This window comes from Peromyscus californicus, unplaced genomic scaffold (genome assembly GCF_007827085.1).
Source record: "Peromyscus californicus insignis strain IS unplaced genomic scaffold, ASM782708v3 Scaffold_7__1_contigs__length_154581171, whole genome shotgun sequence".
Classification (NCBI taxonomy): domain Eukaryota; kingdom Metazoa; phylum Chordata; class Mammalia; order Rodentia; family Cricetidae; genus Peromyscus; species Peromyscus californicus.
In genome coordinates, this window is record NW_026294595.1 from 2,991,857 (window position 1) to 3,019,847 (window position 27,991).

At 48.6% G+C, this 27,991-nt stretch overlaps 1 protein-coding gene across 2 annotated transcripts; it reads right to left on the reverse strand.

Annotated features, from left to right (window-relative positions):
• Positions 1-1,134: 1,134 nt before the first annotated feature.
• Morn5 (MORN repeat containing 5) lies at positions 1,135-27,978 on the reverse strand. 2 transcript variants are annotated; one of them, XM_052723180.1, is made up of 6 exons: positions 27,808-27,906; positions 25,377-25,510; positions 24,827-24,974; positions 22,591-22,702; positions 20,938-21,069; positions 1,135-1,307 (listed from the first exon to the last, which is right to left on the reverse strand). In XM_052723180.1, the coding sequence occupies exons 3-6, from the start codon at positions 24,971-24,973 to the stop codon at positions 1,228-1,230; spliced, it is 471 nt and encodes a 156-aa protein (XP_052579140.1). In that variant the 5' UTR covers position 24,974; positions 25,377-25,510; positions 27,808-27,906; the 3' UTR covers positions 1,135-1,227. The 2 variants fall into 2 exon arrangements, with proteins under 2 accessions (XP_052579140.1, XP_052579139.1); XM_052723179.1 differs by lacking the exon at positions 25,377-25,510 and having other exon boundaries at positions 27,808-27,978.
• Positions 27,979-27,991: the final 13 nt, after the last annotated feature.

Sequence of the window (27,991 nt, forward strand, 5' to 3'; positions counted from 1 at the left end):
AATGTACACTTAGTTGTGTGTGTTTCTTCGACGAGTGTACCTTCTGTTTTGAAAGCCCAGTTTGAGGACCTCCGGTGGAACTCCACCCTATCAGTTTTCTAGGGATAACTAAAGCCTTAGGAGAGATGACTCCCAGGTCTACCTCATGGAGCAGCTAGCTAAGGGACCGAAATTTTCCTTGGCTGGTGGCTCTCCAGCAGGTCCACTCTGAATTCCTGGTTTGAGGTGTTTTTCCCCCTCTAGATCTCAGCAGATCTCTCCCTAGTCTGACCACTCTTCTGTCTCCACAGGGTAACGTGGGTAAACCAGCAATCATAACCTGGAGTCTGAAGGGGGATGTCCTCCATGGACTAGTCATGCAAAAATACAAGATGCTTGGGGCCCAAGAGTGGCCCTGGGACACTTTACCAGTTCTTCTTCTGAACTGAGCTAACAAATGTGATCTCTGGGGATGATTATATGCACAGAGAACAGATTTACTTTTGTATCTTTTTTATATGGGGCCTTACCATGTAACTTGGGCTGGCTCTTGAGCATGTGGTCCTTCTGCCTTACTCTTCCAAGTGCTAGGATACAGTGGCAAAAATTGATATTTAAGTTGAACATTGAACACCTGCCAGTGGTCAGCATCTTGAACTGTCTCATTTGACTCATTATGGTGCTATATTGTTTTAAGCATTCTTGTAACTGTTTTATAGACATTGGAAGCTGAGACTTAGAGAAGTGACTTGCCCAGAGTTGCATGCTGAGTGGCCATGATCTAGCTGAGATTTGAACCCTATATAGACACCAAAGCACCTTGTGGATCCAGTGCCCAGAGAGAAAGGCAGTCCCGGGGGAAGGTGCCACTGCTGAGGCCAGTGAGTCACCAGCAAGTCTCATTTCTCTGAGCCACAGATTCTCCATCTGCAGAAGGAAGTTCACAGCCCTTAGTTGCTCATTCAGTTAGAAATCTATGTCCTAAGATAAAGGTTCTTGAACGTTCCCATGAATGAGAATTAATTGGGAATGCAATTGCCAAGCCCCACTTCCACATATTCTGATTGGCAAGTCTGGGCTTGGGCCCAGTGCCACCACACTGGTACCGAAGCAGGTGAAATGGGGGTGTCTTCTGAAGCACTCACCCTTGGGGCCTTTCAGTGCTGGAAACCTTTATTCTGAAACTCAAGTTGAAGCTAGAACAAGAACCCGTGGACAGAGGGGATCCCAGTGGAGATGCTGAGGTATTCACAGCTTGGGCTTCTGTGCAGGTTTCTCTGCCCAGCCCTTGCGGCAGGTCCTGACGATCCACTCATGTTCATCATCATCTGTAGGGAGAGAAGCCAGTTACACCTCTACTCACTAGAGCCCTCCAGGCCCTGGGCCTGGGAGACCCAGGTGGGGTCTTGGGGCCTGCAGTGCCTTCCAGCACCAGCTGCTGGTCCAGGTGTTCAGCTCGAAATGGCTGGAGCAGACCTTTGTCTCGCTATCATAGCATCATAGCATCCCTTAGCAAAGTTCCTCTGCTGGGAAAATGGACCACTAAGTTATCATCAAAGAGTTTGTGGTTTGAGGATGGAGCTGATGAAGACAGCCCAAGAGCATCTGGCCACTTGGGATGGTTTGGTCCTGTCAGGCGGTGTGGTGGCCTCACACTCACTCACCTGCTGACAGCCCTACAAGCAGCAGCCCACTACATTGGGCCAGACCTTGGCAAAAGTACTAGGAGACACAGCCTCGGGGACCAGTTCTCTTTCTGTGACCATTTGGTCTCCCCGTTTGGACTCAGGTACACAGTGGGGGACACAGAGGGGACGCTGGTGACATTCTCTCAGAGGCCGAGTACAGCCCTCTCCCTGCACCCCATCTTCACGGCCCCCCACAAGCGCATTGTTCCCACCACTGTGCAGATGAACAGGGGCTCACAGGGGTCTGGCCACTTGTGCCCAGCCTCCTGGTCAGCATGTGGCAGAGCTGGGAGGATCTGAGCCCATGGCTGCTGCTTTTCCAAGCAAGTGAGCCCTAATCTTCATTCCATAAGCAGCCTTCCCCTTTCTGTATGGGACCCTCTGTGGATTTATCTTATTTTCCTTTCTTCCTCCTTTCTTCTCTAAACACACACCCAGCCCCTCCCCCACCACAACAGGGACCCTCTCTAATGGCAGGGCATGCACCCCTAAAAATGCATGCAGCTTTATAAAATATGCCCTCTTGTTTTGTGTGCAAATAAATGTGTTTTTAATTTACAAAAATGGCGTTGTGCTGTGAGCCGCATTGTGTGGGACTTCTTTCACTCTGTGGTACGTCTCACTTTTCCTGTGGCCAAACGTACAGCTAGTTCTTTGCTTGTTACCACGGCCTCTGATTCCGTAGCTGGCTGCTCTCATAGCTGACTCTGTCCTCCAGGTGTCAAACCTCCAACCTCAAAACCGGGAACACCAGGCACTGCGGGGCTCCTGCCTTTGTGTGCACAGGGGAGAATACGCCTGGGTTTTGTTCCAGGAGGAGGAGCACAAGGCTGCACAGATTTCACTCACCTGTGCCCTACCACCTTCCTGCCTGTCCTCCCTTGTCCTTCCTGTCCATCCCTGTGTCCATCACTGCCTCTCGTAGGAGGAAGGGACTCCCCATTCTCCTCAGGTGACAAATGCTGGAAACTAAGAACCGAGGGGACTCACTGGAAGCAGAAAAGCAGAAAGCTAGTAAAAGCCTCCTGCAGCCCCTGTCCAGGGACCTCCCTAGAGCCACCCTCTCGGGGAAGCACCAGGCCCACCCCGGGGAGAGGTTCGTGGACAGCTGAAAGTGCCACACAAGCCCCGCGTCTCACTGGGTCTCTGTAAGAATACAGCAGGGGTTGAGGAGATCACACTCATGTCACAGAACTGAGGCTTTAGATCCCTGGCCTCTGGAATCTCAGCCAAGTTCATCAGGAGCTGCAGCCTAACTTCTCACCCCAGGGCAAGCTTGATGCAGGGCCAAAGCTGCCTGCGGAAGAACTAGCCCTGCCCACCCTCACTATTTCTTTGCACTGTGACTCAAGAAAAACAGCTTGCTGGTGAGAGCATGCTCTGGCCTTGGACTTAAGCAGCCAGTGGGCCTCAGTTTCCCTTAGCAGGCTGCCTGAATGACCTCGCTAAGGCTGGCAACCCAAGGGTGTGTGGTGGGGTGCTATGCTGATGTGTCAGCACACAAGGAGTTAAGCACTGGTGGAGCCCACTTTCGCCACACTGTGAGCAGCCTGCTTGATAATTACAGTTCTGAAGTCTCCAGGCTATTCGAATCAGTGCAGCTGCAGCCTCTTCAGCGGTAACCCCTGAAACCAGACAAACTGGGTGTATTGTGCTGAACCAGTCCTCAGGCCCCTCCCTGATCGTTACAAATTGACAGCAATGGACTTAACAGCCTCTTCACTACTCAGTTTACTCTCTACCTGGCTGCACAGCCACCAATTTGAATCCCAGATGCCTTCCCTCGGGCAGCTGCTCCTCCATCCTCCCTCCACCTCCTCGGCGCCTCCTCTGCTCCCCTGGCCCTGCCACACCAGGGTGAGGCTGCCGAAGCACATTTCATCAATATTTAAAATGGAATTAAACCTGTAGCTTTGATTAATGCCTCCTGGAGCCCAAGAGTAGTGATTACTATTTTGCAAATTGCGATTGTTGGAATATGTTAATATGATTGTCTGAGAACATCTTCACCTTCTCGGGTAATTTTCCTCCTTTTTTGGCAAGGGGGGGAGGATGGGAGAAAAGCAAAAAAAAAAAAAAAAAAAAAAAAAAGATGGGGAAAACACCCCTGAGAACTCTTTAATCAATTGTAAATGATAAGCCTTGGCAGAGTTGGTGGTGGTGCAGAGGGAAGTGGGAGGGGTGGAGGGGAAGACTTCTGTTTTGGTACATTTAGCATCATCCTAAGTTTTTGGTTCTTGTTGGCCTGGTAATGCCACTCTGGGACACTATCCTAAGGAAGTAATCTAGTTGTCTCCATACTGTTTAGAATCAAGAGAACAGAAAATGATGTAGATTTCTAAACCAGGGAATGGTTACTTTGTTGTCTATTCATTCATTTAACAAATGATTTCTAAATGCTGGACATGCTGGCAACCTACTGGCTTGGGGAGTGGGGTGGGCACTCACTCTAAGCCATGGGGAGGGGATATTTAACAGCCAGTGAAAATGATAGTTGTGAAGTCGGTACGGCAACACAGGGGAAGTCCTTTTGATAAGGTAATAAGCCAGAATAAATGAGAAGATGCAGCAACACACCCCTCAACAACAACAACAAAAATCCATGGACTTTCATACAATAAAATGGTGACTGGAAGAAAAACTAAAGGTGATAAACTGAATTGGGGTAACTCTGAGCACTGTGGTGTTCTTTCCTGTTTTTGGTGTTCCCCAGATCTTCTCTCCTTAGTGTGTGTTGATCACAGAAGAAGTGTTTGCCTTTTTTGTCCTGCTCTGCAGTATAAAGTCTTGGTGATTTTTATGTGTTTTGTTCATTAAAATACAAAATTTCTAGGTTCCTAAAAACACTAATGTTTTTATATTTCTAAAAAGTAAAAATCTTAGCATAAAAATATTGGCAGAAATATACAAAAATCTGAACAGATGCCCTGCCCTCATGCAGAGTGACCATCTTCCAAAGGAAGGGAGAGGAAAACACACACACATACACACACACACACAAATACTAACTTGGCAGTGGAAAAACTGGCCTCAGCTAGGTTCAGGGTTCAGGACAGTGCCAAGTAAACCCCAGGGAGCATGTCCTCTTGTTCTGTTTGGATGGAAATGGCCTGTCACCTTTGTGGCCTTCCTCCCCAAACCCTCCCATCCCAGTCTAATCAGAAGAGAAACATCTTACAAAATACCTGAGCAGCGCTCCTTAAGACTGTCACCCCACACAAGGAAAATGGCACCTGTGGGTGTAGCCTAGTTGCAGAGCACTGAGATCAGGTCCTAACCAAACCAAAATAAAACCCAAACAAAAATCCTAGCCAGGCATGGTAGCACACACCTTTATTCCCAACACTTAGGCAGCAGAGGTAGGTAGAGCTCTGTGAGACTGAGTCTAGCATGGGCTCATAGTGAGTTCTGGACCAGACTCACTACATAGTGAGACTCTGTCTGAAAACAAACAAAACCCACTAAGTAAAACAGGAAAGGTGGAGTAACTGTCACACTAAGATGAGCCCACAAAGACACAACTGCATGTCATGTGTTGTTCTGTCATGTGATGTCCTGGAAGGGGTCCTACAACAGAAAGTGGACATGAGAGAAAGAAAAGGGATTCTAACAAACTTTAGACCTTAGTTAAATTAATTCACCAACATTAATATTGATACAAATGAACTAACTTGCCAAGTTTACCATACAACAGTGTCTGTGAATAAGAGGAAGTGGGCATGTGGTGTACTGAGAGAATAGCTGTAGGATCCTCACACTGATTATGTGACTGTAACTGCTCTAAAATAAACAGATCATTTCTTTCAAATGCATCAAAATCAGTGTGCTCCTTACTGGCCAGACATCATGCTCTCCAAACACAGCCAGTTACCCAAATGAAAACACTCACTGCTTTTGTCTCCCTTGGCCCCTCATACCAGATTTTTAAAATCCTTTCTTAGATAATGCCTTCCTTTCACATTAGAGACCCCCTTTGGGGGTCACATATCAGATGCCCTACATATCAGGTATTTACATTGTGATTCAAAACAGTAGCAGAATTACAGTTAGGAAGTAGCAATGAAAATAACTTGATGGTTGGGGTCACCACAGCATGAGGAACTGTATTAGAGGGTTGCAGCGTTAGGAAGGTGGAGAACCACTGGCCTGGAGCTAAGCTCTTGGTGCAGGCACCACCGCACCAGCATACATAGGTACCCAGTAATGCTCTGCCAGGTGAATCTGAATAAGCCTTTTTCATCCTGATTTCCCTCAGGAGTCTGAAGCAAGAGAATAAGGGAGTTTATGGCTAGCCTGGGCTACATAGACCTTTTAAGACACCAGGCTAGGATACAGCTGAGTGGTAGAGCACTTGCCTGATATGCACAAGGAGAACTTCAGTTCTGTCTTCAGCAGAAAAAAAAGAAACAAGAAAGGCCTAAACAAGGTAATACCAACTGTGGTATACTTTAAACATTGACGTTAGATTATTCCTTTTAACACAAACAAGTGTTGATACAAGGGTGATGCTCTGAGAGTTCTTTCAGAAGAAGTCCAAAGGCTGTGGGTTGGGGAAGGGCCTATGGATTTTCTTGTCTGGACACAAAGGGCCACATAATGTGTATAGGCTGGGCTCTCGTGCCTACCTCCACTCCACCCTCACAGGCCCTGTCTGAATGCCAGACTTCCCTGACAAAGAAGCCAAGATCATGGTTGCTTCAAGCAGATTGGAGCAGCCACATCGTCAGGGCCTAGCGCAGATCCAGAACATTTAAAGTACTTAATAACTATATGGTGAACAAATGAATAAAGAAATGTAAACTTAGGGACATAAAAGTAATAGATTGACTCTGTGGGACTGAGATCAAAAGAGAAGAATATTCTCCCTCCTTGGGCAAATGGAGCTCCTCAGACAGATGCCAAGTGCGGCCTAAGACTGACAGCTGCCGCCGCCTTTTGTATCCTGGGGCCGTAGGTTGGGCACCTCACCACCTGGCCTGGGATCACACCTGAGGACTAACCGCTTGCAGGAAATGCCAAGCCTGGCTGGCCTATGGCTTGCCTCCCAGCAAAGATGGAGGAGGGCCAGCCTGCATAGGCCAGATATGGGCCAGGCCTGCCAAGCTGCGCCCAGGTCCCAGAAGGTGACGATAGTTCAGTCTGCAAGTCAGCATGACATTGAGGGAAGGAGAGGTACTGGAGTCTCAGGAAGGCTTCAGGGAAACAGGAGCTGCCTAGGTGGCTAGCAGAGAAGGAAGCAGTATGGCTGCACATGGCTAAGAATGTGGCCTTCGAGGGCTGGAGTGATGGTTCTGTGGGTCAAGTGTGAAGACTTGAGGTCAGACCCCTAGCATCTGTGTAAGAACCCAGCATAGCAGTGTGTGTCTGTGACCTCATTGGAGATAGGGTAGATGGATGGATCCCCGAAGCTTGCTGGCCTTGCAATCTAGATGAAACTAGCTTGCTGGCCAACCCCCCGTTCAATGAGAGACCCTTTCTCAAAATGAATAAGGTTAAGAACAATAGAGGAAGGTAACTGAAGTTATCTCTGGCCTCTATGTGTACCACACACAAGAAATTGCACCCAAGCACACATATACAACTCGCACAGTGTGGCTTTGGAGCACTGTGCCACTGTTACGGGCAAGAGGGTGCCACCTCCCTGGACTTGTTTGCCCCCTACAAATGTCCCTGCCCAGAAGCTTTGCCATGAAGTCACATCTGAAACATGCTTAGGGCAGTTCTTGGTGCACAGGAAATGCCAAATGCCAAAGAGAGAAGCCGGAAGTTAGTTGTTTATGCAAGGTGGGACTTCTGAAACCAGACAGACCTGGGTCAGACGATGAACCACTCACTTGCTGGGTGAGCAGCCCTTCTCCATTTCTGAGCCAGGATCCCATCTGTACAGTGGGTTGAACCAGACCTCCTACAGAAGGCAGGGGAAGGCCTGGTCAGGAAGAAGGGCGTTCCATGAGTACTGAGGAGGTAAAAGCTGGATATCATTCCAATGGGTCTTTAATTCCCAAACTGGATGATTGCGAGGGTGTGTTCCCTAAGGGACTCACCAATGGACCCTTGGAATTTCTGGGCACCTGCCAGATATGGGGTGGAGGGGATCACAGGGAGGAGGTCTTTACTCAGCATTGGAACCAGGAGGATCAAGAGGCACAGCTCAGCTAATGAGCTCTGTTCAAAGCTAGGAGGGCAGGCTGGGGCAGGTGAGCCATGGTGGGCAAACAGGGAGACTGGGGTCACTGGGCACCACAAGCTGGGCTCGTGGCACACCTTTGGGTTAGGTAACCCTGTGGTCACCACTCCTGTGCAGCTTCCTAGTGTGAGGGGAGGGGTGTGGACTGGGAAAGGGAGGAGACCCAGAATGAACAAGCAGCAGGCCTCAGGGAGTGGGGGCAGCCCAGCCCAGAGCCTGGCGGGGCTGAGCTTTGTGTGTGCATAGTGTGTGTGTGAGTGTGTGTGCAAGTGTATGTATGTGCATGTGTGTGGTGTGTGTGTGCAAGTGTATGTGTACATATGTGGTGTGTGTGTGTGTGTGTGTGTGTGTGTGTGTGTGTGTGTGTGTGTGTATTCATCAACCCTCTCAACGAGAAATGAGATTGCCACCACTTACCATAAGGAAGGCTTAGGAGATGTAGTGATTTCCTCCTTCTCTCCATTGGGGCAGAGGGGAAGGCCCATTTCTACCCAGTTGTTCTCAAAATGCAGCTGTGTGCCTGTGAGTGTACCAGTAGTTATGTTTGAGGTACGCACTGTAGTGCATGGGACTCTGGTGAATGTGTGGCACACTGTGTGGGGATGGCTGAGTGTGGCAGTGGGTGTGTATCTGAAGTCTGAGTGTATGGGATCACAAATACAGGACAGAGACACTGCCAACCTGAAGAGCCAACCTGGTCATCCAAAAGACCAGGCTGGCAGTGGGCCCAGGGCCAGGCCAGGCTCTGGGAGAGAGAGCTTCTGTCATGGGATACTGCTCCTTACCCCTGGGGTCAGTGCCAACAGGAGTCCAGACTGGGATGAAGGTACATATCAAATCAGACTTCCAGGCCATAGCTCTGTCTCACCTTCAGTACAAATGACAAATGCATGAAATGGTGGAGGTGGACCAATGCCACCATGCCCTGGTATTCCTATCACAAGTCCCAACAAAAAGGAGGCTTTGAACTTTTCTGGCAGTGGTGGCCAGAGGCAAAGACCTCAGTGTTGTTAATATTGACTGAGAAGTCCCTGCCCAGGCAGCGCTTGCTGCAGGCAGGTGAGAGGCCTTAGGTTGTTCTTGTCTCTTCCTGTAGTAGAGTATCCTCTTGGGAGTGGATTAGGACAACCCACACCACCCCTTGGGAACCAGGGCTGTGGAACCCAGCATCCGAAATCTTGCCAAGGCCCATTCAGATATAAGAGGCTTGGAAATAAAAAAGGAAATGGCAAGACTGAAATAAATAAATATTATAATTAATGCATTCAAACTTGATTAGTTATTAATTCTAGAAATCAAAACAATTTTATTATCCTTGAAATCCATTTGCAGGCTCTGTTTCTTCATTTTGCCAGAATTCTCTGCTAACACACCCCTCCCAAGAAATTAGAGCTAGTGTAACAGAATTGTAGTCAAATAATGGACCAAGTAAAGTTGGAGAGACCCAACAGCAAATAGAGCTTGTACTTTAATATACTGAAATGATGCGGATAAAGGCTTCAGGGCTTGGGTGCCTTAGGATCTGTCCTCGCGGACTGGTGAGTTAAGAATCTTAGGAAGCACTTCTGGGGTCAGGTGCTGGGCACAGCAGGAACACATGCCCTACCTCAGTGGACCTCATGAATACTTCTGAAAGTATGGCTGGGATGGTTTGGGGTGGATGTTGTGGGTGCTTCAGTTGCTGGGTAAGGGGGAAAGTGCTCACAGTCAACAACAACAAAAAAATGAACCTTAGAAGTCCTTTAGGAAGGCCCTAGGCTGGAAGGACACTTCTCTGAGTACCACATAGGCAGTTTGCTGAGGTGGCAATACACACGTGACCTGTGCTTGTGGGTGATACTAATCTAGAACCATCGTCTGTGTCTAGTGTGGACAGGAGGCATTCAGGAATGGAGACTGCTGATCCCTACCCTTACTGTTTGAGTACTAATAATTGGATTTGTGTTTCTGAATCACATTCAGGATGCCTGCCATAGCAATAAGACAACTCAGAAAAACTGAGTACCTGGCAGCCTGACTTCATAGCATCTGCTCCTTTTGCCCCTGACCTCTGGCTGTGCATGGATGATGGAGGCCAGTGTACAGTTAGCAGATGCCAAAGGCTGGATTAGGCTAGCAGAGTGGGGACAACCAGGAGGGATGGGAAGTACTCTTCAACACTGGTTTTGCAGGTCAGTGTTACCATCTCTGGATCACAGGGGAGGGGAGCCAGGCTCAGAACCAAAGCCTCTCCACAGGCTCACCAGTGGTACAGTGACAGAGCCACGCCTATCTTCACAGCGGCAGCCCATGGTGTGGCCATGCCCCACTTCCTGAGAAGCCTTTCTGTAGGTAGCTCCTGCCCTGACTGTTCACTGTCTGAGGGATTAAAGCCAAACACCCTAACCAGCATTCACTTTCTCTCCATGCTCTGCCTTGAATGCACAGCTGAGACCCACTCAGACACACCCACCAAAGCCCTGCTGGACATCACTGCTTTGGGAAGCCCCTTGAGTCCTCCCTCAGCCTCTAACACACAAGCAGATCATAGTGATACATCTTAGGCTCCTACTGTTCCTTCCCTTTCATTTAACAAACCCCATCTCTTGTTCTTTAAGGCCAACCTCATTTTCTGGGCCATTATTTCAACTGCACAGACACAGTCACACATTCAACACACTGTAATCACAGCTCTGGCTACCAGAGAAATGAGGGCATTCTTGGTTTTGGAAGAAGGAATCTCATATTCAATATTTTAAATTAAATGTGAACATGAACATCACAGGCCACTGCCTTCCATATGTCATCTGTGGTTCACTTGAGCATTTAGGCTCCCTGAAGGCCCCAGGCTTCCTGCGCCTGCCTGTTCTGTCTGTGCTTTTCTCCACCCTGCACTGATTTGGGGTTTGGGGAAAGCTCTGTGCTGTCATATGAAGCCCTCATGTACACAGGAGAAAATCAAAGACCTGAGTCTGGGGTGCCAGAGGGTCTGAAACTCTAGATTGATAAAGGATGAAGATGAGGGGCCTGTGCCCCCAAACTGAACACCAAGGAGAGATCTGGAAGCAGCAGGCCACTGGTTCAGTTTTGAAAGCAGTACCAAAAACAGGTGGGCAGAGGCCAGGGAACAGCCTGCCGAGGGACCCTGGCTTGCTGGGTGTGTAGTGTGACTTTTTAATCCATGGTACAAGATCACCACTGTGGTGATCACTGGCATGCACTGTGCCATGGGCAGAGCCACACACTGTCCCCACAAGACTGCTGGCATCAATTTCATGCTCACTACAGATCCTTTACTGCTCCCATCCTTCACATGAGGAGTTTGAATTCTAGAGAAGGTAAGTTACCTGCTCAAATTTGTCCAGCTAGCAAGTGGCATAAAGCTGACTGTGGCTCCAGCTGCCCCTCCAGCCTAGGAATGGGCTTCAGCTAAATACCCCGACTTCCAGAGCAGAACTGAGGAAGACAGGTGAGGCTTCTGCCCAAGGGTTCTGGCCTTGCACTTACTTCTATTAAAGAAGACAAAACAAATGCTGGCCAGGCTGATTCCAGCTGCAGAAGGGGAAGCTGTGGCCTCTGGATGCCTCCAGGAGGCTGCCATGAGGGCAGGGAAGCATTGTTACCACAGTCCATGGGCCTTGCAGCTGGAAGGGGGACTTCCAAGACCTTTGGAGTGCCAAGGTGAGAGGGTGACAGTGGGCAGGTCAGGGAGGGGCAGCAAGCAGGGCTGTCTGTCATCACCACACATGGATCTTGACAGGGACCCATGGGTGGTTTCCAGATGAGCCATTCTTACCCTTTCTAGGCCAATTTCTGTTTGGGGAGAGGGCTCCATAGCTTTACCTATATTATCAGAGAGACCTGGGTTCAAATGCTGGCTCTTCACTTTAACAGAGGCATAATTGTTAACAAATAACATGCTCCCTGAGCCTCAGTTTCTCCATCTGTCAAGTAGGGAAAATAGCATTTCCTCAAAGACTGGGGATGGGCTAAGTTGCTGGTACAGTGGAGGCTTCAGTGTGCCTAGTGTCCCTTCCTTTGCCTTCTGCTGACGGCGCATACCCACGTCTGCTGGGAGGGATGTGTGATCTGTGGGGCATTTTATCTGGCAGTTACAAGCGTGATATTATCCCTCCACAAAGCCTTCATTATGGTGCTGCTGACAATACCACAGATAAAGCAGGGATGCCCCTGCATGCCAGCCTCCAGGTGATTATAACATTTGGATAAATTGCCTTTTGTCTTGCTAGAGAGCCAGCACTGGGAGGGGCTGTGTGGGAGCCTCACTGGCCATCTTAGGAAAACCCCAGGAGGCTCCACTGAGAGGTAGCCTGGGACTGAAGCTTGCAGTGGGAAATCAGGGTTGTAGCCTTGGCTGGACCATGGTTGCCAATGTAAGAGTCAGGCATGGGATGGGCTGTCTTAGAGGAAGTAGCTGCTTCAAGGTGAGAGGCGTCTTGACTTTCTATAGCACTGGAGGACTCTCTGGGCCAGATTTTGAGCATAAAGTAAGCAGAGGACCTGTCTTAGCAAAAGTAGCTGCCTGTAATTCCATCTTTCTGGTGCTGGGAAGGCCATTGGTTCTTCCACTAGCAAAATCCACCTTCTCGAAGCCAGCCCAAATGCTATGGCTATTTAGCTTTGGAGTCAGCTGGACTTGGGTTTTAATTCCAGCTTTGTTGACCTTGAACCAGGCATTTTGCCTCACCTCAATCTCATCATCTGTGAAGTAGGAACGATCAGGAAAGCTACTTATCAAAGCTGCTGGTGTCATGTGAGGTGGAGGCCTGTGCCAGGGACACTCAGTAAAACCATCATCACATCCCTCATTCCATATGTGCCTTGGTCCCTCCTGTTGGGCATTTGGGATGTTTAAACTTCAGAAGACTAAAGTGGCCTTCCATTTTCAGGTGTACAGTCTGCAGTTGGGTATTCTAGAGTTGGCTGGGGGCAATTGCCCGGGCCCCTGTGAACAGGCCTGGCATGTAGATGAGCCTGAGTGTGACTCCCATCTGTGCTGAATTTCCTGGGGGAATTCTTTAACGTCACTGGGCCTCAGTTTGTCGAATGTAGCTGATGGGAGGACCTCCTCCCACTGATGGTAGATGTCCAGTCAGTGACAGCTCTTACCACCGCCTTCCACTTTATCTTCCTCCCAAAGGCTCCAGATGGCACAAGCCAGGTCAAAATCCTTCTTCCTACTGCCCATGGAACCAAGTGTACATTCAAATGAGGTTTGTGGTCTTCATTTTGAATTCTGTCTGGGATCCACAGGTTCAAGTGTAAAAAGGGCCTCTCTACAAATAATCACCAGCGTGTGATATTTTTACGAAACCAAAGCCATTGTTTCTGATTGAAGGAAAGTCGCTGCTATTTTGAAGTGCAGCACGATTAGGCGGTGGCGTTCTCTCTTTCACCATTGGGAATTAGATGCTGTTTGAGAGATTGTGAGCTCCAGGACATTTGCCAGATGTGCTTGATTCTACATTTCAGACAACAAAGGGGATAATGTTGGCGGGAATCTTGACGGCACTGCTGATGATCGGGATATTCTTTGGGGATGGTACTGAGACCTTTCAGGGAAGGATTTCAGCTTTTACATAAACTAATTTGGGATGCTCACTCTCTGTCTTGCACAAAGCAAATTTAGTTCATTGTTAGCTGTATCTGTTAAAATGGTTACAAGGGTTTTTTCCTTGAATATTAATAATGTGCCTTTCATCGGAGACTCGCATGGGGTGTCATTAATTGGGAGGAGGGAGTGAGGATTAGTGGCACAGTTCTCTCAAAAATGATTCCTACCAGTGCCATGGAGGCAAGCAACAGACACATAAAGAGATATATGAGCAAAATGCTGACGTGACTTTGGCTAATCCTTCCTGAGAAGGGTGAAGGCAAAGTCTATGAGGGGGCAGCGTTAGCTAATCTCTTGATTTTTTCATCGTATTGAAGGTAATTATCCTGAATATCTTCAAGTGCTTCTGCATTGGATCACAGTGTATAAAGGACCTTTTTTGAAATAAGGTTACATTTAATTTGGGAGACTGTCGTGGTTTTGTCTTAAGACTCTAGAGTGGGCCTTCTCATCCATTTAGGACCCTTACCAAGCTCCAGGTGGGTGCCAGTGGCTGTCTTTGGTAGAGGAACAATTATGAATCAGGCATGTCCCTGTCTAGAGAGGTCAATGAGCACAAAATGAAGTAGTGTGCAAACTGGCAGGAAGAAAAGAATGTGTATTAACCAGTTTGCTGTGACTGTAACAAAGTACCTGAGGCAATTAACATAAAGGGGGAAAGTGTTTAGTTTATGTTGTAAAAGGTTCCTGTCCAAGACCAGCAGCCCGCTTGTTCTGGGCCTCTGGCAAGGGTGGCACATCCACGGAGGGTGACCGTGAAGGTGACATGTAAAGGGTGGTCTGTGAAACTGCAAGCCAGAAAGCCAAGGAGGGACACTGGATTGAGGTCTCATAGACCCTTTCAACAGGGTGCTCCAATGACCTAAGGACCCCCCCCTAGGGCTCCACCTCCTGACTAACACCCCCTGGGGCTGCCCTTCAACATGTGGGCCTCTGGGAGATAGTGCACACATTTGAATCACAGCAAACAGGCTTTAAGTTTGGGCCTAACTTTGTCAACAGCCGTGTGACCAACCCAAAGCAAATTCTGCTTGGAAAGACATATGTGTATGTGTGTACCTGCCAGTGCTCACCAGCCAGAAGATCCCCTGGGACAGGAGTTCCAGAGAGGGCTGTGAGCCACCATGTGACTCTGGGAATCAAACACAGGTCCTCTGCAGGAGCAGTAAATGGTCTTAACCACTGAGACATCTCTCCAGTCCCCATAAGGAAGTTCTTAGCCTGTCTGACACCAGGTATTACATTGCAAACTATAGATCATGCAGATTATCCTCTTAGAGCAGATGAGAGGAGGGAGGAGGTCCACAGCACAGGCCTCAGCAGCCTCCTCTCCAGTGACCATTCCTTTCCCAGCCTTGTCACCCTGAGAGGAGAGTGAGCAGGTGAAGTGATTCTTCAGTGATCACAGGCAGACCTCCTGGCCTGTGGCTCTGTGCTGAGCCCTGAGAGATGAGGCCTGTGGCAGGTGGAAGAGGGAAAGGCTGTCTGTGTTGTTGCTCACTGAGAGATGGCTGGTAGCCTGGGTAGATTTCAACATGGTGTAGAGCACAGAGGAGTGTGGAAGATAGACCTTCACCCAAAGTGAACTGGGAGCTCTGAATGCTCTGAGTGAGGAGCTGTGGACCCTAAACTCCCAGCGGCATTCCATTCCCCAAGCACATCCGGGAGGAGGCAGCAAGATTAGCATAGCCAATCACATAGTCTCCCAAGAGACTTCTTTGCTCCTCAGCACCCAGAGAAAACATAATAAGCCCTAGGGCCCAACTCACTCCTCTTTCCTCCAACCTGAGTCAGCAATCATCATAGTGATGGCAGTCTCGAGCCGCCAGTGAGTGAACACCTGTCTGGGCCAGGTGCTGGGCCGGGTAATCATACACCTAATCTCCCTTTAACCCACAGCTCCTCCAGAGAGGTGCTACTACAACACCCATTTTATAGATGAGGAAACTGAGGCTCTTAGAGGAAGAAGTGAGCTATCCATGACCACACAGCTCATCTCTGGGTCACCTCAGACTAGAGGCCTCCCATTGATATGGGTGCCAGGCCCTGAGGTTTCGTCACTACAGCACCTCCCCCAGTCCTCATGCCTCTCGTGGGACAAAAAGTCCTAAACAAGCCTGGTTTGCTGTATTTGCTGTACTGAGATGTATACAATAACTGTGTCCAGTGGCTATCACTTACAGTTCACTGTCTTAAAACAGAAAGCTCCAGGGAGGAATGGAAAGATCCCTCACTGATGGGGGATATGAAACAATTCTGTTGTCTCCAGACCTGACATTCTCATCTCAGGACATCAGCATTCCAGCTGCCAACATGCCCAGAGGCTCTAATGGGGGTCAGGGCACATGAAGAGAGGCTGCGAGGTGGACAGAGATGACTAATGCCACTAGCGCCATAGAAGGGACCTGAGTACTGTGTGCCCACCTAGCAGCTAAGCCCAAGCTCAAGCACTGGACCAAGCAAACACCAACCCTGCAGATCAGATATGGCTTGAGTCCCCGATTGTGACCCCATGTCAGCCAGTAAGATGATTTGAAACCTTGGCACCATGTAGAAATATAATGGACTGCTTTTATTCAAAATAGCAAGTTGTCTATTATGTACAAGAACTGAACTTCGAATTTCAGAGAGGGAATATGTAAGATGTGTAAGGGAGTGCTCTGCCTGCCTGCCTGCCTTTGCTTTTACAAAGACTTGATCGACTCATGGGACCTGTGAGATGCTAGGAACATGATGAGTCAAACATACTCACCCAGGCCCTGACCTCATGAGCTCCCAAATAAAGATACTTCACTGTCATATGCTAAGCACTGCTTGAGAAGCCTATGGGGCTGCAGAGAGAGAAGGAAGCCAGGAAAGGATGCCTCTAGCAGTCCTTGGAGAGAGTTAGGAAATCAGCATAGTGCACAGCAGCCAGCACTTACCAATGAGCAGAACAGAGAATATTGAACATTGCGTGTGTGTGGTACACATATGCACACGGGCTGTGTCATGTGTGCAGTCAGGAGGAGATGCTCCTGATGTGCCCAAGGGCCTGTGCCTTCCCTGCTGCAGTGACAAACTTGAGGTACAAAGACTTTATGTGACCCACAGTCTAGGTTATAATCCAGGGGAAGTGACGTGGCATGGCAGGAGCCTGAGAGAACCATGGTGCTCAGCATGCTTTCTCCACTCTGCACAGTCCTGCCCAGGGAATGGTGCCACCAGTAGAAGGAAGGTCTTTGCTGTGGATATCGCTCTGTATGCTGTGAATGTGTTGCTCTGATTAGTTAATTAAGTGCTGATTGGCCAGTATCCAGGCAGGAAGTATAGGTGGGACAAAGAGAGAGGGGAATTCTGGGAACAGGAAGGCTGAGTCAGGAGTTGCCAGCCAGATACAGGAAGCAAGATGTGAAGGCAGAACTGGGAGAAGGTACCAAGCCACATGGCTAAACATAAATAAGAATTATGGGTTAATTTAATTTTAAGATCTAGCTAGCAAAAAGCCTGAGCCATTAGGCCAGTTTTAATTAATATAAGCGTCTGTGTGTTTATTTGGGTCTGAGCGGCTGCGGCCCAGGTGGGACTGGAGAAAACTCCAGCTACAGGTCTTATCTCAAAGTATTTAAGATAACCCCTCACAGACATACGCACAGGAACCTGATCTAGACAATTCCACACTGATACTCTCTTCCAAGGTGATTCTGAATTGTGTCAGGTTGATAATTGAAACTAACTGGCACTGCCTAAAAGCCAAACTCGAGAGCCCAGGTCGCCTGCTGATATCCTGGAATGCTGGAGGTTGTCAAACCTTTTTAATGAGTAGAAGGGTGGATTTAAACTATCACTAAAAGCCTAGCACAGGCTTGCCTGTCTGTGATGCTGACTACTTGGAAGGCTGAAACAGATTTGCTTGAGCCCAGGAGTTCAAAAGAAAAGTTAATTTTTAAAGTAACTGCAGGTGCCACAGTCCTCAGGTAAGAAAGGCATCTCTTAGGGCTGGTGAGATGGTTAAGAGTACTGGCTGCTCTTCCAGAGGACCTGGGTTCAATTCCCAGCATCCTCATAGTGGCTCACAACCATCTGTAACTATAGTTCCAGGGCCTCTATTGCCCTCTCTGGCCTCGTGTGCACCAGGCACACACATATAAAGTGCCAGCAGCACACTGTCCACACTGAAAAAGAAAAGAAGGGATCTCTGAAGCCCAATTCCAGCAGCAGGGCTGCCCAGGGAGGCTAGAGTTCTGGAGACAGGGAGGAGCCAAGGGAGTACAGAGAGGCCTGAAGGAAAAAAATCTACTCTGCACAGCCCATCACGTCCTTCAAAGTGTCCATAGAGAAACCAACTTCAGGTTGACCAGGAAACTCTTCCCCTGCTCACTAGCTTAGACAGTACCAGGAAGTGCTCTGTGGGCTGCTGGGGAAGAGAGGACAAGCTGGACCCTGCACACTGCAACAGTGACCTGCTGGGAAATATGCCCTCTGGTGCAACAGTGGTGTGTAGGTTATGGGGTAACCAGCCCTGTCAGATTAGGATATGAGGCCTGCTCATACTATAAACCAGATCAGAAGTCATGACTTGGGAAGACCATGGGCCCTGGGCAGCGGGCTGGGTGGCTGGGCTGGGGTGGGGGTATACAACAACCTACAGCTGTTGTTTTACTAAACGCTTTCAAACTGCATTCTAAATACCTATGTTTTTGCTCACATATGTGGAATGCTCTCATTTTGGTCAGAGAAGCTTCTTTAAGCAGTGGATAGTGGTAATGCAGAGACCCATAACTGGTCTGTGTGCAGGGTATGTGTAACTCCGAGTGCCAGCTGCGGTGGATCAGTTGTATCAGCCTCCGGCATCCAAGACTCATGCCACATCAGGCCCACAGGCCAGCAGCTCAGGCCCCAGGTTGCAGATGGGAAGCACTGTTAATGGCAAATTGGGATGTGGGGAGAAGGGCCCAGGGAGAAAGTGGACAGGAGTGCAGGTCATTCCTCATGTGAGGAGGTGAGTCAGGATAATGACTAGTTGACCAGAGAGGCTCTCCCTCAGTGGTTTTCTGAACACTCTACACTCAACCTGTCTTACAATATCAGGACCAAATACTCTTGGTTCTGTTTCTCTCCATTATAGACTCTTTTTTTTTTTTTTGGTTTTTCGAGACAGGGTTTCTCTGTGTAGCTTTGCACTTTTCCTGGATCTCGCTCTGTAGACCAGGCTGGTCTCGAACTCACAGAGATCTGCCTGCCTCTGCCTCCCAAGTGCTGGGATTAAAGGCGTGTGCCACCACCGCCCGGCTCCATTATAGACTCTTAAAGTCAGAAGGACAAGGGATTATCCAGCCCGACCACTTCATTTACAGCCGGAGATGGGGCCAGAGAGGGAAGGCTCCAGGGTTCAGAGCTGCGGCCAGAACTTTAACCCAGGTACCAGGGTCCTTTTGGTTGCCCTCCTCACCCACCGTCTTACCAGAAGGCTCTCCTACAATCTTAGTTCTTTTGCCCTTTTCTCTCTATGTAAAGAGTCTTTCCAGTCTGAAACATTCCCCTGCTCCAGTCACCCGTCACCCCCCACCCCCCGCCAAGTGCTGGCAGCAACTCTGTACAGTCAGGGTTGCTTCCTCAGTAGTCCTTCCTGCTCTGTGGGAGATGATGCTGGGGCGCTGCTACCATCCCCATACTTAGCCCAGATCCAGACACACAGCGAGTGGCAGGAAATACCTGACGTGCAAACCATTAGTATCTGCCCTCCAAGCGCCCCTAAAGTTTAAGTACACCACCAAGAACGGCTTCCTTTGGAACTTTCTGGCTGCTCGGTCATGACATATTTTTATGCTTCTGTGTCTTTACACATTCTCTCTGCCTAAAATGCCCCTCCCGGCTTTCCTGCTCAGTATATCATTATATACCCATTGTTTGTTTGTTTTAAACACATCTGACCAGGCTGGCCTCAAACTTGCTATGCATGAGGATCATCTTGCCCTCCTGGTTCTCCTGCCTCCACCTCACAGATGCTGGGATGACAGACATGTGCCACCATGCCTGGTTTATGTGTTCTGTGGCTTCCTATGTATGAGCCAAGCGCTCTGCCAGCTAAACTACACCCCAAGAACACCCATTCTCTAAGAGCCATTGCCTCTGTGAGCCCTTTCTCTGTAGCACATTTCCTTCTCCCTCGTCTCCCACTCATTCACAAATTCTGCCCATTATACTGCAGATGTGTGCTTCTGTGTCTGTCATGAACATTAGGCTGTGACTCTTCACTGGACCAGGATGCCACTCTGAGGAGACAGGACTGGAATACAATTCAAACCTTAAAAGCTTCAAATAAATCACTTGTTTCCTACCATAACTATAGAAAGATTTAATGAACACACCGTGCTCTGGAATGCTCCAGAATAGACTTCATATAGCCCTGCTTCTGCAAAATGCTCCCACTGCCCCACTTCCCAGCAAATTTCATAGTCAAACACATTTGAGACATGAAAGAAACATATTCTCTCCTGCCCCTTCCTCCCCTCTCCCCCAGGTAGAGGTTGATAGATCACATTCATTCCTTGATTTATCTCTTTGTCTCTGTCTGTCTCTGTGTCTCTGTGTGTCTCTATCTCTCTGTGTGTCTCTGTCTCTCTGTCTCTCTCTGTCTCTCTGTCTCTCTCTCTGTCTCTCTCTCTCTGTGTGTGTGTGTGTGTGTGTGTGTGTGTACAGATAGACAGGTCTCTGAAAAGGTCCATAGCTGTTGTTACCTTAGTTGGATTATGACTCCAAGAACACAGCTGTGACCCCATGCATTTATAGGAAACATCCATGCTTTTCTTTATACATTGTCTTCTGAGAGTCAAGTCACTGTGGAGTCTTATCAGCCTTGGGGTCACTCACTAAAATGAAGTTCTGGATCTGCCAGCTAGCCAAGGACCAGCCAGCCTTCCTGGACTACACAGAGTCACTCCTCTCTAGCCATACCTATGCTTTCCCTCTGACTGACAAACTTCCTCTCCATGTCCAAGGCCAATTCCTAGGTGCCAGTTGAGATGCCATGTCCTTCTCAAAACCTCTGATACCTTGGTTCTGGACTAGGGACTCTAAACCACCCCTTCATGGTGCTCCCACCCTTTCACTTTCAGGGCCGTGTCTTTCTTTTGATGGCCTGCTCCATCATGAAATCAACTCTCTGTAGTCCTCTCTCTGCCTACCAGAGCATCTGCTCCAGCAGGAAGGGGCTGGGGTCTAGCTTCTCTCTGTTATACCAAGCACTAAGCATGGCGTCTGGAACACAGTAGGAGTCCACTAATGCTTGATGAAGGGACGCATACAAAAAGAAGTGCCTTAATCTTTCAGCAGCTGGCTGCAGTGCTATCACAGTTACCCTAGGAATGTCCTTGCTCTCACTCTGTGGTCAGGGTTGAGGTCACAGAGACATCCAGATAACCCATATTTGTCTTTTTCTTAATAGAAAGTGAAGAGAAAGCATGTCGGCGGTGTCAGCATACACCTACCTGCATTTCTCAGAAAGCGGTTTCGGTAATCCTTAATGACCCTGGTGGTAGGGTTATAGAAGCCATCTCCACAGTCATAACAGCCTGGGGGGATTTTTCTAGGTGGGTCCATGTTGGTGAGCTGAGAGATACCTTAAACAGACACAAAAGGACAATTAGTATATCACCAAGGCCACGTGCAACAAGGCCACTGTTTATGTGGCTGTGGGACCAAAGGCTCCTTTTGCAGGGCCAGGAACAAAATCAGCAGGAACAGGGCCCAGGGAGCTTTTGGGAAACGGGCTATAGTCAGGGCCTTGGGAGCTGGACCCTGCTTTGACCTTACCCTCATCCATTTCTTGGACCACTGTGATGAAGTTCTGAAGTCAGAGAAACCCTAAGGGTAAGTCAGAGATGTCCAGAAGGGTAAATCCAAGAGAGGGGTAGGCAACATGTGGGTAGAGGCCACAGGTGTGAGCCCTTGGCCACACTCAGGACAGAGGCCACAGGTGTGAATCCTTAACCACACCCCAGGAAACCTGAGAGCAGAACTTAGATGGGGGAGGGCACCAGAGAGGGTGGACAGAGCCCCGCACCTGGCTTTCCCACATGGCCACATTGTACCATGCATTGTTTCTTGTGTGCTAGACATTTGGTTCCTCCTGTCTCAGGTGACCCTCAGAGCAGCCCTATCTTACAGAGAAGAGAGCTCACATCTGAGGCTGAGGAACAGGCCCAATGCTAGCTAGATAGGAAGCAGCCATGCTCTGGACCCTGGGTGCTAAGTAACGCATGAGGGAAGGCGTGGGTCTGAGTCTGAGCTCTAAGTCAGCGGCACTGGAACCCCAGGAAGGAAGGAAAAGGATATAGACATTTTAGGTCTTGGCATGCCATGGCTGGAGTAAAGGGGGATGCCAGAATGTTTTTAATTGTAAATCTTGAATTTCCCTCTCTCTGAGCAGAAAGCTGAATGTCCCACCATGCCCTGTTTATAGATCTGCACCCCAGAAAAGCAAATGCTTGAATGTTATCTAATTATATACTTGACCTTGACCCTAACCAAAACACATGTATATTGGCAATGATTGTGGAATGCTTTTTCCATGCCAATGGCTTTGAAGCCATTCTATGGCTGAAACCTCAGGCCAGTTGCCACCCTAGAGATGCTTGGAGAAGTCAAGATCACCTTAACCATCTCTATTTTCTCCTCTGTGAGGCAGGGCAAGAGTGACCAGATGGGGCACCCTGAACAATCCAAGAGATAAGACAGGGACTGGAGGAATCCAGCCCACAGAGCACACGTCCCATCAGTCTCTGTCCCCCTTTCCCACCCTCTCGTGTTCTAATGCTTACATATTTTTAGTATGACAGCTGGCATGTGCCATGCACCTGACATGCATGCAAAGCACTATTCCAGGTGCGAATTCTCTTATTGGCAATGGACTTGTAAGGCAGAAAACACTGCTTCCCTGACTTAGATGGGGAAAGCTGAGGCAGAGAAAGGGAGTCCCTTGGTCTCCTCCCCTTGGCCAGCCCAGGGGTCTCAGATGTGAGGACTGGGTCCTGTGGCTCTCCTGGGTCTGTTGTATCCATCTTCCCCCTTGAGAAGGTTCAGTGGGGATCAGTCCCTTGTTTCAAGCACCTTTGGCCTCCCTCTAGGTGTGGGTGTGCTACCTGAGGGCTTCAGGCCGTAGCAGATCTCGGTGAAGAACCTGCGGTCATAGCTGTCACAGTAGTGCCAGTGTCTGTCCTCGTACTGCAGCCCGTCAGCGAAGGTGTACTTGCCCTGGAAGAAGAGAAGCACGTGGGCGCCAGAGGAGACCAGAGACTTTTTGGCCGAGCAGGTCGCTACCAAGGGAGCAGTTGGCTGTTTGCTGCCTTAGGAAAGAAGTGACAGCTGGCAGAGTGGCCCTGGTTGTGAGGATTAGGGAGATGGAGCTACAGGACTGAACCCGGGTGTGGCGGCTGCATGGAGCTGGGCAGGCCACCTACTCGCAGCTCTCAGGTTCCTCATTTCTAGGATTAGGATGATGACAGTGTCCCTCTAATAGGGGTGGCTGGGAATTCGGTGAGATAGGTACATGCCAAGCTTGGCCGGGAGAGGTGTGTGTGTGTGTGTGTGTGTGTGTGTGTGTGTGTGTGTGTGTGTGTGTGTGTGTTTCCCAAAGAGATTAACATTTGAGTAGATGGACTGAGTGTACAGAGATCACCCTTACCCATACAGATGGACATTGTTAATGGCCTGATCAGAACATAGGGCAGAGGAAGGATCACTGTGCTCTCAGCTGGTCTTGGGCATCGGCCTCTGCCTGGGACTCACCCCACTGCCTTCTCTAGGTTCTCAGCCTTTCAGTTTGAACAAGAACTACAGTTCTGGCTTCCCCTGGGCCCCCAGCTTGCAGAGGATACACTGTGGTCCAGCTTCCATTATTTCATGAGCCAAACTCTCATAATCCCTTTCTGTGTATCTATTGGTGCCTTCCTGACCACCCTTCTCTGAGTACTCTAATACCCATAGAAGAAATACTTGCACATGTTGTTTTCCTTTTATTATTATTGTAGCTAGAAAGGCCAGAGCCAGAAGCCACAGCCGCCTGTCCAGACATGCATTCTGTTCTTGCTGCTTCAGAGCTAAAGGGATCCTCAGGATGTAGGAGCACATCAGCCTAGGCCTCAGGAAACATGGGTGGAAAGTCCCACAATACTGTTTGTTCACTGTGTGGCCTTGGGTAAGTCACAGCCCCTTCCTGAGGCTTAGAGTCCCCAAGCTATAAAAGAAGCATTTCTTAGCCTTTTTTTAGGTCATGAGTCAGGCTCAGCAAACACTCGGGGAAGCTCAGGAGAGCACAGATCATTTCCCCACAGAAAAACAGTTCCATACTTGCAGAGACTTTTGTGTGTGTAAAATCAGGGTGTTCCACTGACCCCTGAGTTCTACTCATGGCCCATAAACCCCAAGATCAGAACCTTTGGATTAGATGACTTAGTAGAGGTGGGGATGGTAAAAGCTAACCCTTATGAGCGTCTACTGTGTGTTAGGAAAATACACCTTTCCCCTATTGACTGTCAGCACCATTGTGGTAGGCTGTTATACCATCCCACCCCACCCCACCACCAAAGCTGGCCACACCTGCTGGAATTTGAGAATGTGTTACCTTGCATAATTTTTTTTTTTTTTTTTTTTTGGTTTTTCGAGACAGGGTTTCTCTGTGTAGCTTTGCGCCTGTCCTGGAACTCACTTGGTAGTCCAGGCTGGCCTCGAACTCACAGAGATCCGCCTGGCTCTGCCTCCCGAGTGCTAGGATTAAAGGCGTGCGCCACCACCACCCGGCTGCATAATTTTTTAAAAGGAACTTTTCTAGAATCACCCAATGTGAGGGTCCTTACAAGAGAGAGGTAGACAGGTCCAGGTGGGAGAGCTGGACAGCAGGAGCCAACAGGGCTGGGGAGAGGCGGGGTGGGGAGGGGGTGGGAGAAGTGACTTGGAGCTGTAAGCAGTGATTGGAGTAATAGCTAGTCATGAGTCAAGGGGTGCAAGCAGTTTCTAGAAGGCAGACAAAATGTGAGGAAACAGATTTTCCCCTGGAGTCTGCCTGCTGGCCCTGTTGAGACTTCCAGCCCCTAGAACCATAAGGTGGTGATGGAGGCTGATTTAAAATGGTAAACTGAGGGGTAATCCACCACAGCAGCAGTAGATAGCCAAGCTGACTGAGGAGCATGCATTTCAGAGATGTAGATCAGACAGCAAAGGACACAACAGGACGGAGGAGATCCTAGAGTCCCTGGAGAATGAGAAGTGGGGAGAGGAGAGACTGGAAAGAGGAGGTAAGCAACAGACAAGGAGAGCACAGTGACACAGCAGGCGGTGGCTCTTCCTGCCTGAGCACCGCCCCAGTCCCCAGCTGATCACCTTCACCACCAATCCCTTCTCCCAGGTGGCGTCGAATCTGCTCCCGCTGGGGAAGAACAGGGTTCCTTCTCCATGGAACATGCCATCCTTCATGTCCCCAACATATCTCGTGTCAGTAGGGAGGACGTATTCTGCACTGCCCTCCATCCTGTAAGGACATGGGGAAGTCACTGAGCTCTGCATGGCAGCTGGGAAGACATTCACTCTCTACATCCTCAGATGTTGTCGTCCCTCAATATTCTGTCAGAGCTTTTTGTGGTGCTTTGTTTTCATCAAAACCACACACACACACACAAATGTTGTTTAAGATGGGGCACCTTGGGTCCCTGCAGACTGCCCTGGAGTTGATGCTGTTCCCCGAGATACCTCCTCAACAGGCCCAGAGAAGGCTGTGTGCTGTGTCAAAGCTACACAGCAGAAACGGCAGAGACCAGCGCTCAGGAAGCCGACTCTGCGCCCACTATGACCAGTCCAGCCTTGCCCATTAAGCAAATCCTTGGTCTGGTAAATGTTAGCTTGGGCCAGCTACATAAATCACTCTGCACCTTACCTTACTTTTCTCACTTGTCAAGTGGCAATCACTGTGAGGAGGAGATGATGCATGGCGGCTGCTATAAAATGTGGATGGTCTTCCTTCATGTTCTGTGTTCTGAAGTAGAATTATCTAGAATTCACTGCACAACACTTCCAGAGAAATCATGATCATGAGGTCAGAGAGACTATATATATATAATTTTTTTTAACAGGCACTCTAGCCCATGCTGACCTGGAATTCATGTAGCTCAGGCTGGCCTTGAACCCTGCCTCAGCCTCTCAAGTGCTGAGATTATAGGAATAAGCCACTAGACCAGGTTTTTCATTTTTAGATTTAGATATGGTACAAGCAAGTCATGAATTTTAATGTTTTGTTAAAACAGCTTTATTTATGAAGCATAATTGACATGCAAGACTACACACATACTTAAAGTGTACAATTTGTAAGTCTTGACACATATCCTGGAAACCATCATCATAGTCAACATAATTAATATATCCACCACCCTCAGCTGCTGCATACCCTTGTTAACCTTTCTTTTTTGTTCTTTCCATTCCTCATCCCTAAGCAAATACTGATCGATTTTCTGTGACCATGAATTAATTTACATTTCCTATAATTTTATATAAAATATCATATAATGCCGGGCGGTGGTGGCGCATGCCTTTAATCCCAGCACTCGGGAGGCAGAGGAAGGAGGATCTCTCTGAGTTCAAGGCCAGCCTGGGCTACAGAGTGAGTTCCAGGAAAGGAACAAAGCTACACAGAGAAACCCTGTCTCGAAAAAACTATATATATATATATATATATATATATATATATATATATATATATATATATATATATATATACTCCTTTTTGGGGGGATTCTAATTTCCTTCATTCAATACAATTCTTCTGAGACCTACAGGCTGTTTTCTTCACAGTGGTGTTTCATCACATGCTGGAACTTAAGAGGCCCCAAGGATGACTTGTTTGCCTATTGCTAAAAATCAAGATTCAGCAGAGTATTTGACAGAACTATGAAAAGAAGTATAGTCAGCAAATCAACAACTGCCTTCTTGTGGGTTGTGGGCAATTGAGAGGCATTCTTCAGGTCTGGGTTTCAGTACTGTGGCTACAGCAGTACTGAAAAAAAAAAAAATCCCAAGCAAACACATTGCTTGGGATGAAGCACAGGGATGGCTGGTGTGGTGGTGTGGACAGGTGAAAGTGCACAGGAGGCCTTCTGTCCATGTCTGTCTGGTTATCTCACTAACTTTACATGCATAGCACATGATGTGTGTGGGCTTTCCAGTTTCTGTGCCTAAAATACTCAATCCTTCATCTCCACCTGACAAAACTTTTGCTGTAGCAAGGCCTTGTGGGAAGAAATGATGTGGTTTAGACACAGAACTGGGTAGAAATTCTTGACTCCATCACTTCTTCTCTGTGTATTCATAACAGTGAGCATGCTGTTTTGCTTAAGTTCAACCAGTTATTTGCAAGATCAGCCTGAACCACCTCACTGCCATGGAAGTGTTGCACCCAGCATCTTTGGAGTGTTGCACCCAGCATCTTTGCCACTTCCTGAAGAGTTAGACAGGGGTCCTGAGTCCTCTAAGCCCCCTTTCCTCCTTTACCATCTCCCTTGCAAAGCTGCTTGAAGATTTGCGACAGCATCCCATATGTATTGTTTCCACTTTCTCTAACACTCTATCCCATGCTTGGCTAGACCATTGCTCTCGTTGCCTCAAACTCAACACCCTGCAGTTCCTCTAGCCTGTACACACAGACCCTCCCAAATCAGGCCCTTCATCTCCATCTCCACAGTCCATGAACTGATCTACACCCCCAACAACTAGTACTAATCTGTCAATATACTTCCCCCAGCCTCGGGCTCTCCAGCTCTAAAAAATACTCCACTCTCTTCATCCAGAGCTGCTAGCAAGGCAAAGCGGCCGCCTCCACACATCCTTTGCCTCCCTTGGCCACAGTGCTGACCTTGATTGCTTGTCATAACTGTTAAGCTTACTTGCTCCACTATGTTTGCGTGAGCTTATTGAAGGCAGAGATTACAATCAGCATTTGCTGATTAGCATTTCCTGTTTTCCTTGGTGTGCATCATTTTAAAAAATATTTGTTTTTATTTTTTAATGTGTATTAATGTTTTGCTTACATGCATGTTTGTGCACCACGTGCGTGCCTGGTGCCCGCAGAGGCCAGAAGTGGAACTTTGGTTACAGATGGTCGTGAGCCAGCATGTGGGTTCTGGGACACACACACCACACACAATAAATAGAATGAATGAATCCCACCTATGCGGCTTATTAGATATGTGTACTTGAGCATGTTAGTAGAACAAGTGTTTGAAAGCGCTTGGCACAATGTCCTTGGCAGAGGCCAAAAGGCAGCTGTCTCTCTCTCCCCTGCCCGGGAGTGGACACACGGACGAATGGGACCTTACCTCCCGTTTACGTATGCCCCGACATAATGGCTCCCGGTGTACTGCATGTCAGCGGCTAGTGTCTAGCAGTTAGACGCCAACTTCAGCGGCCTCAGTGTCACTATGACAACCAGGAGGTGTGGGCGGAGCTCAAACGAAGCTCCGCCCCGCGAACCCGCTTGACTTCCTGAAATGGCGTACACTC

Excerpts from the sequence above, each read along its gene's own strand:
- Morn5 (XM_052723179.1), bottom strand. The coding sequence starts at position 27,854 with ATGCAGTACACCGGGAGCCATTATGTCGGGGCATACGTAAACGGGAG. Across the intron at positions 24,975-27,807 it reads GGGGCATACGTAAACGGGAG|GATGGAGGGCAGTGCAGAAT; the intron begins GTAAGGTCCCAT and ends ATGTCCTTACAG. Across the intron at positions 1,308-20,937 it reads CCGCTTTCTGAGAAATGCAG|ATGATGATGAACATGAGTGG; the intron begins GTAGGTGTATGC and ends CTCTCCCTACAG.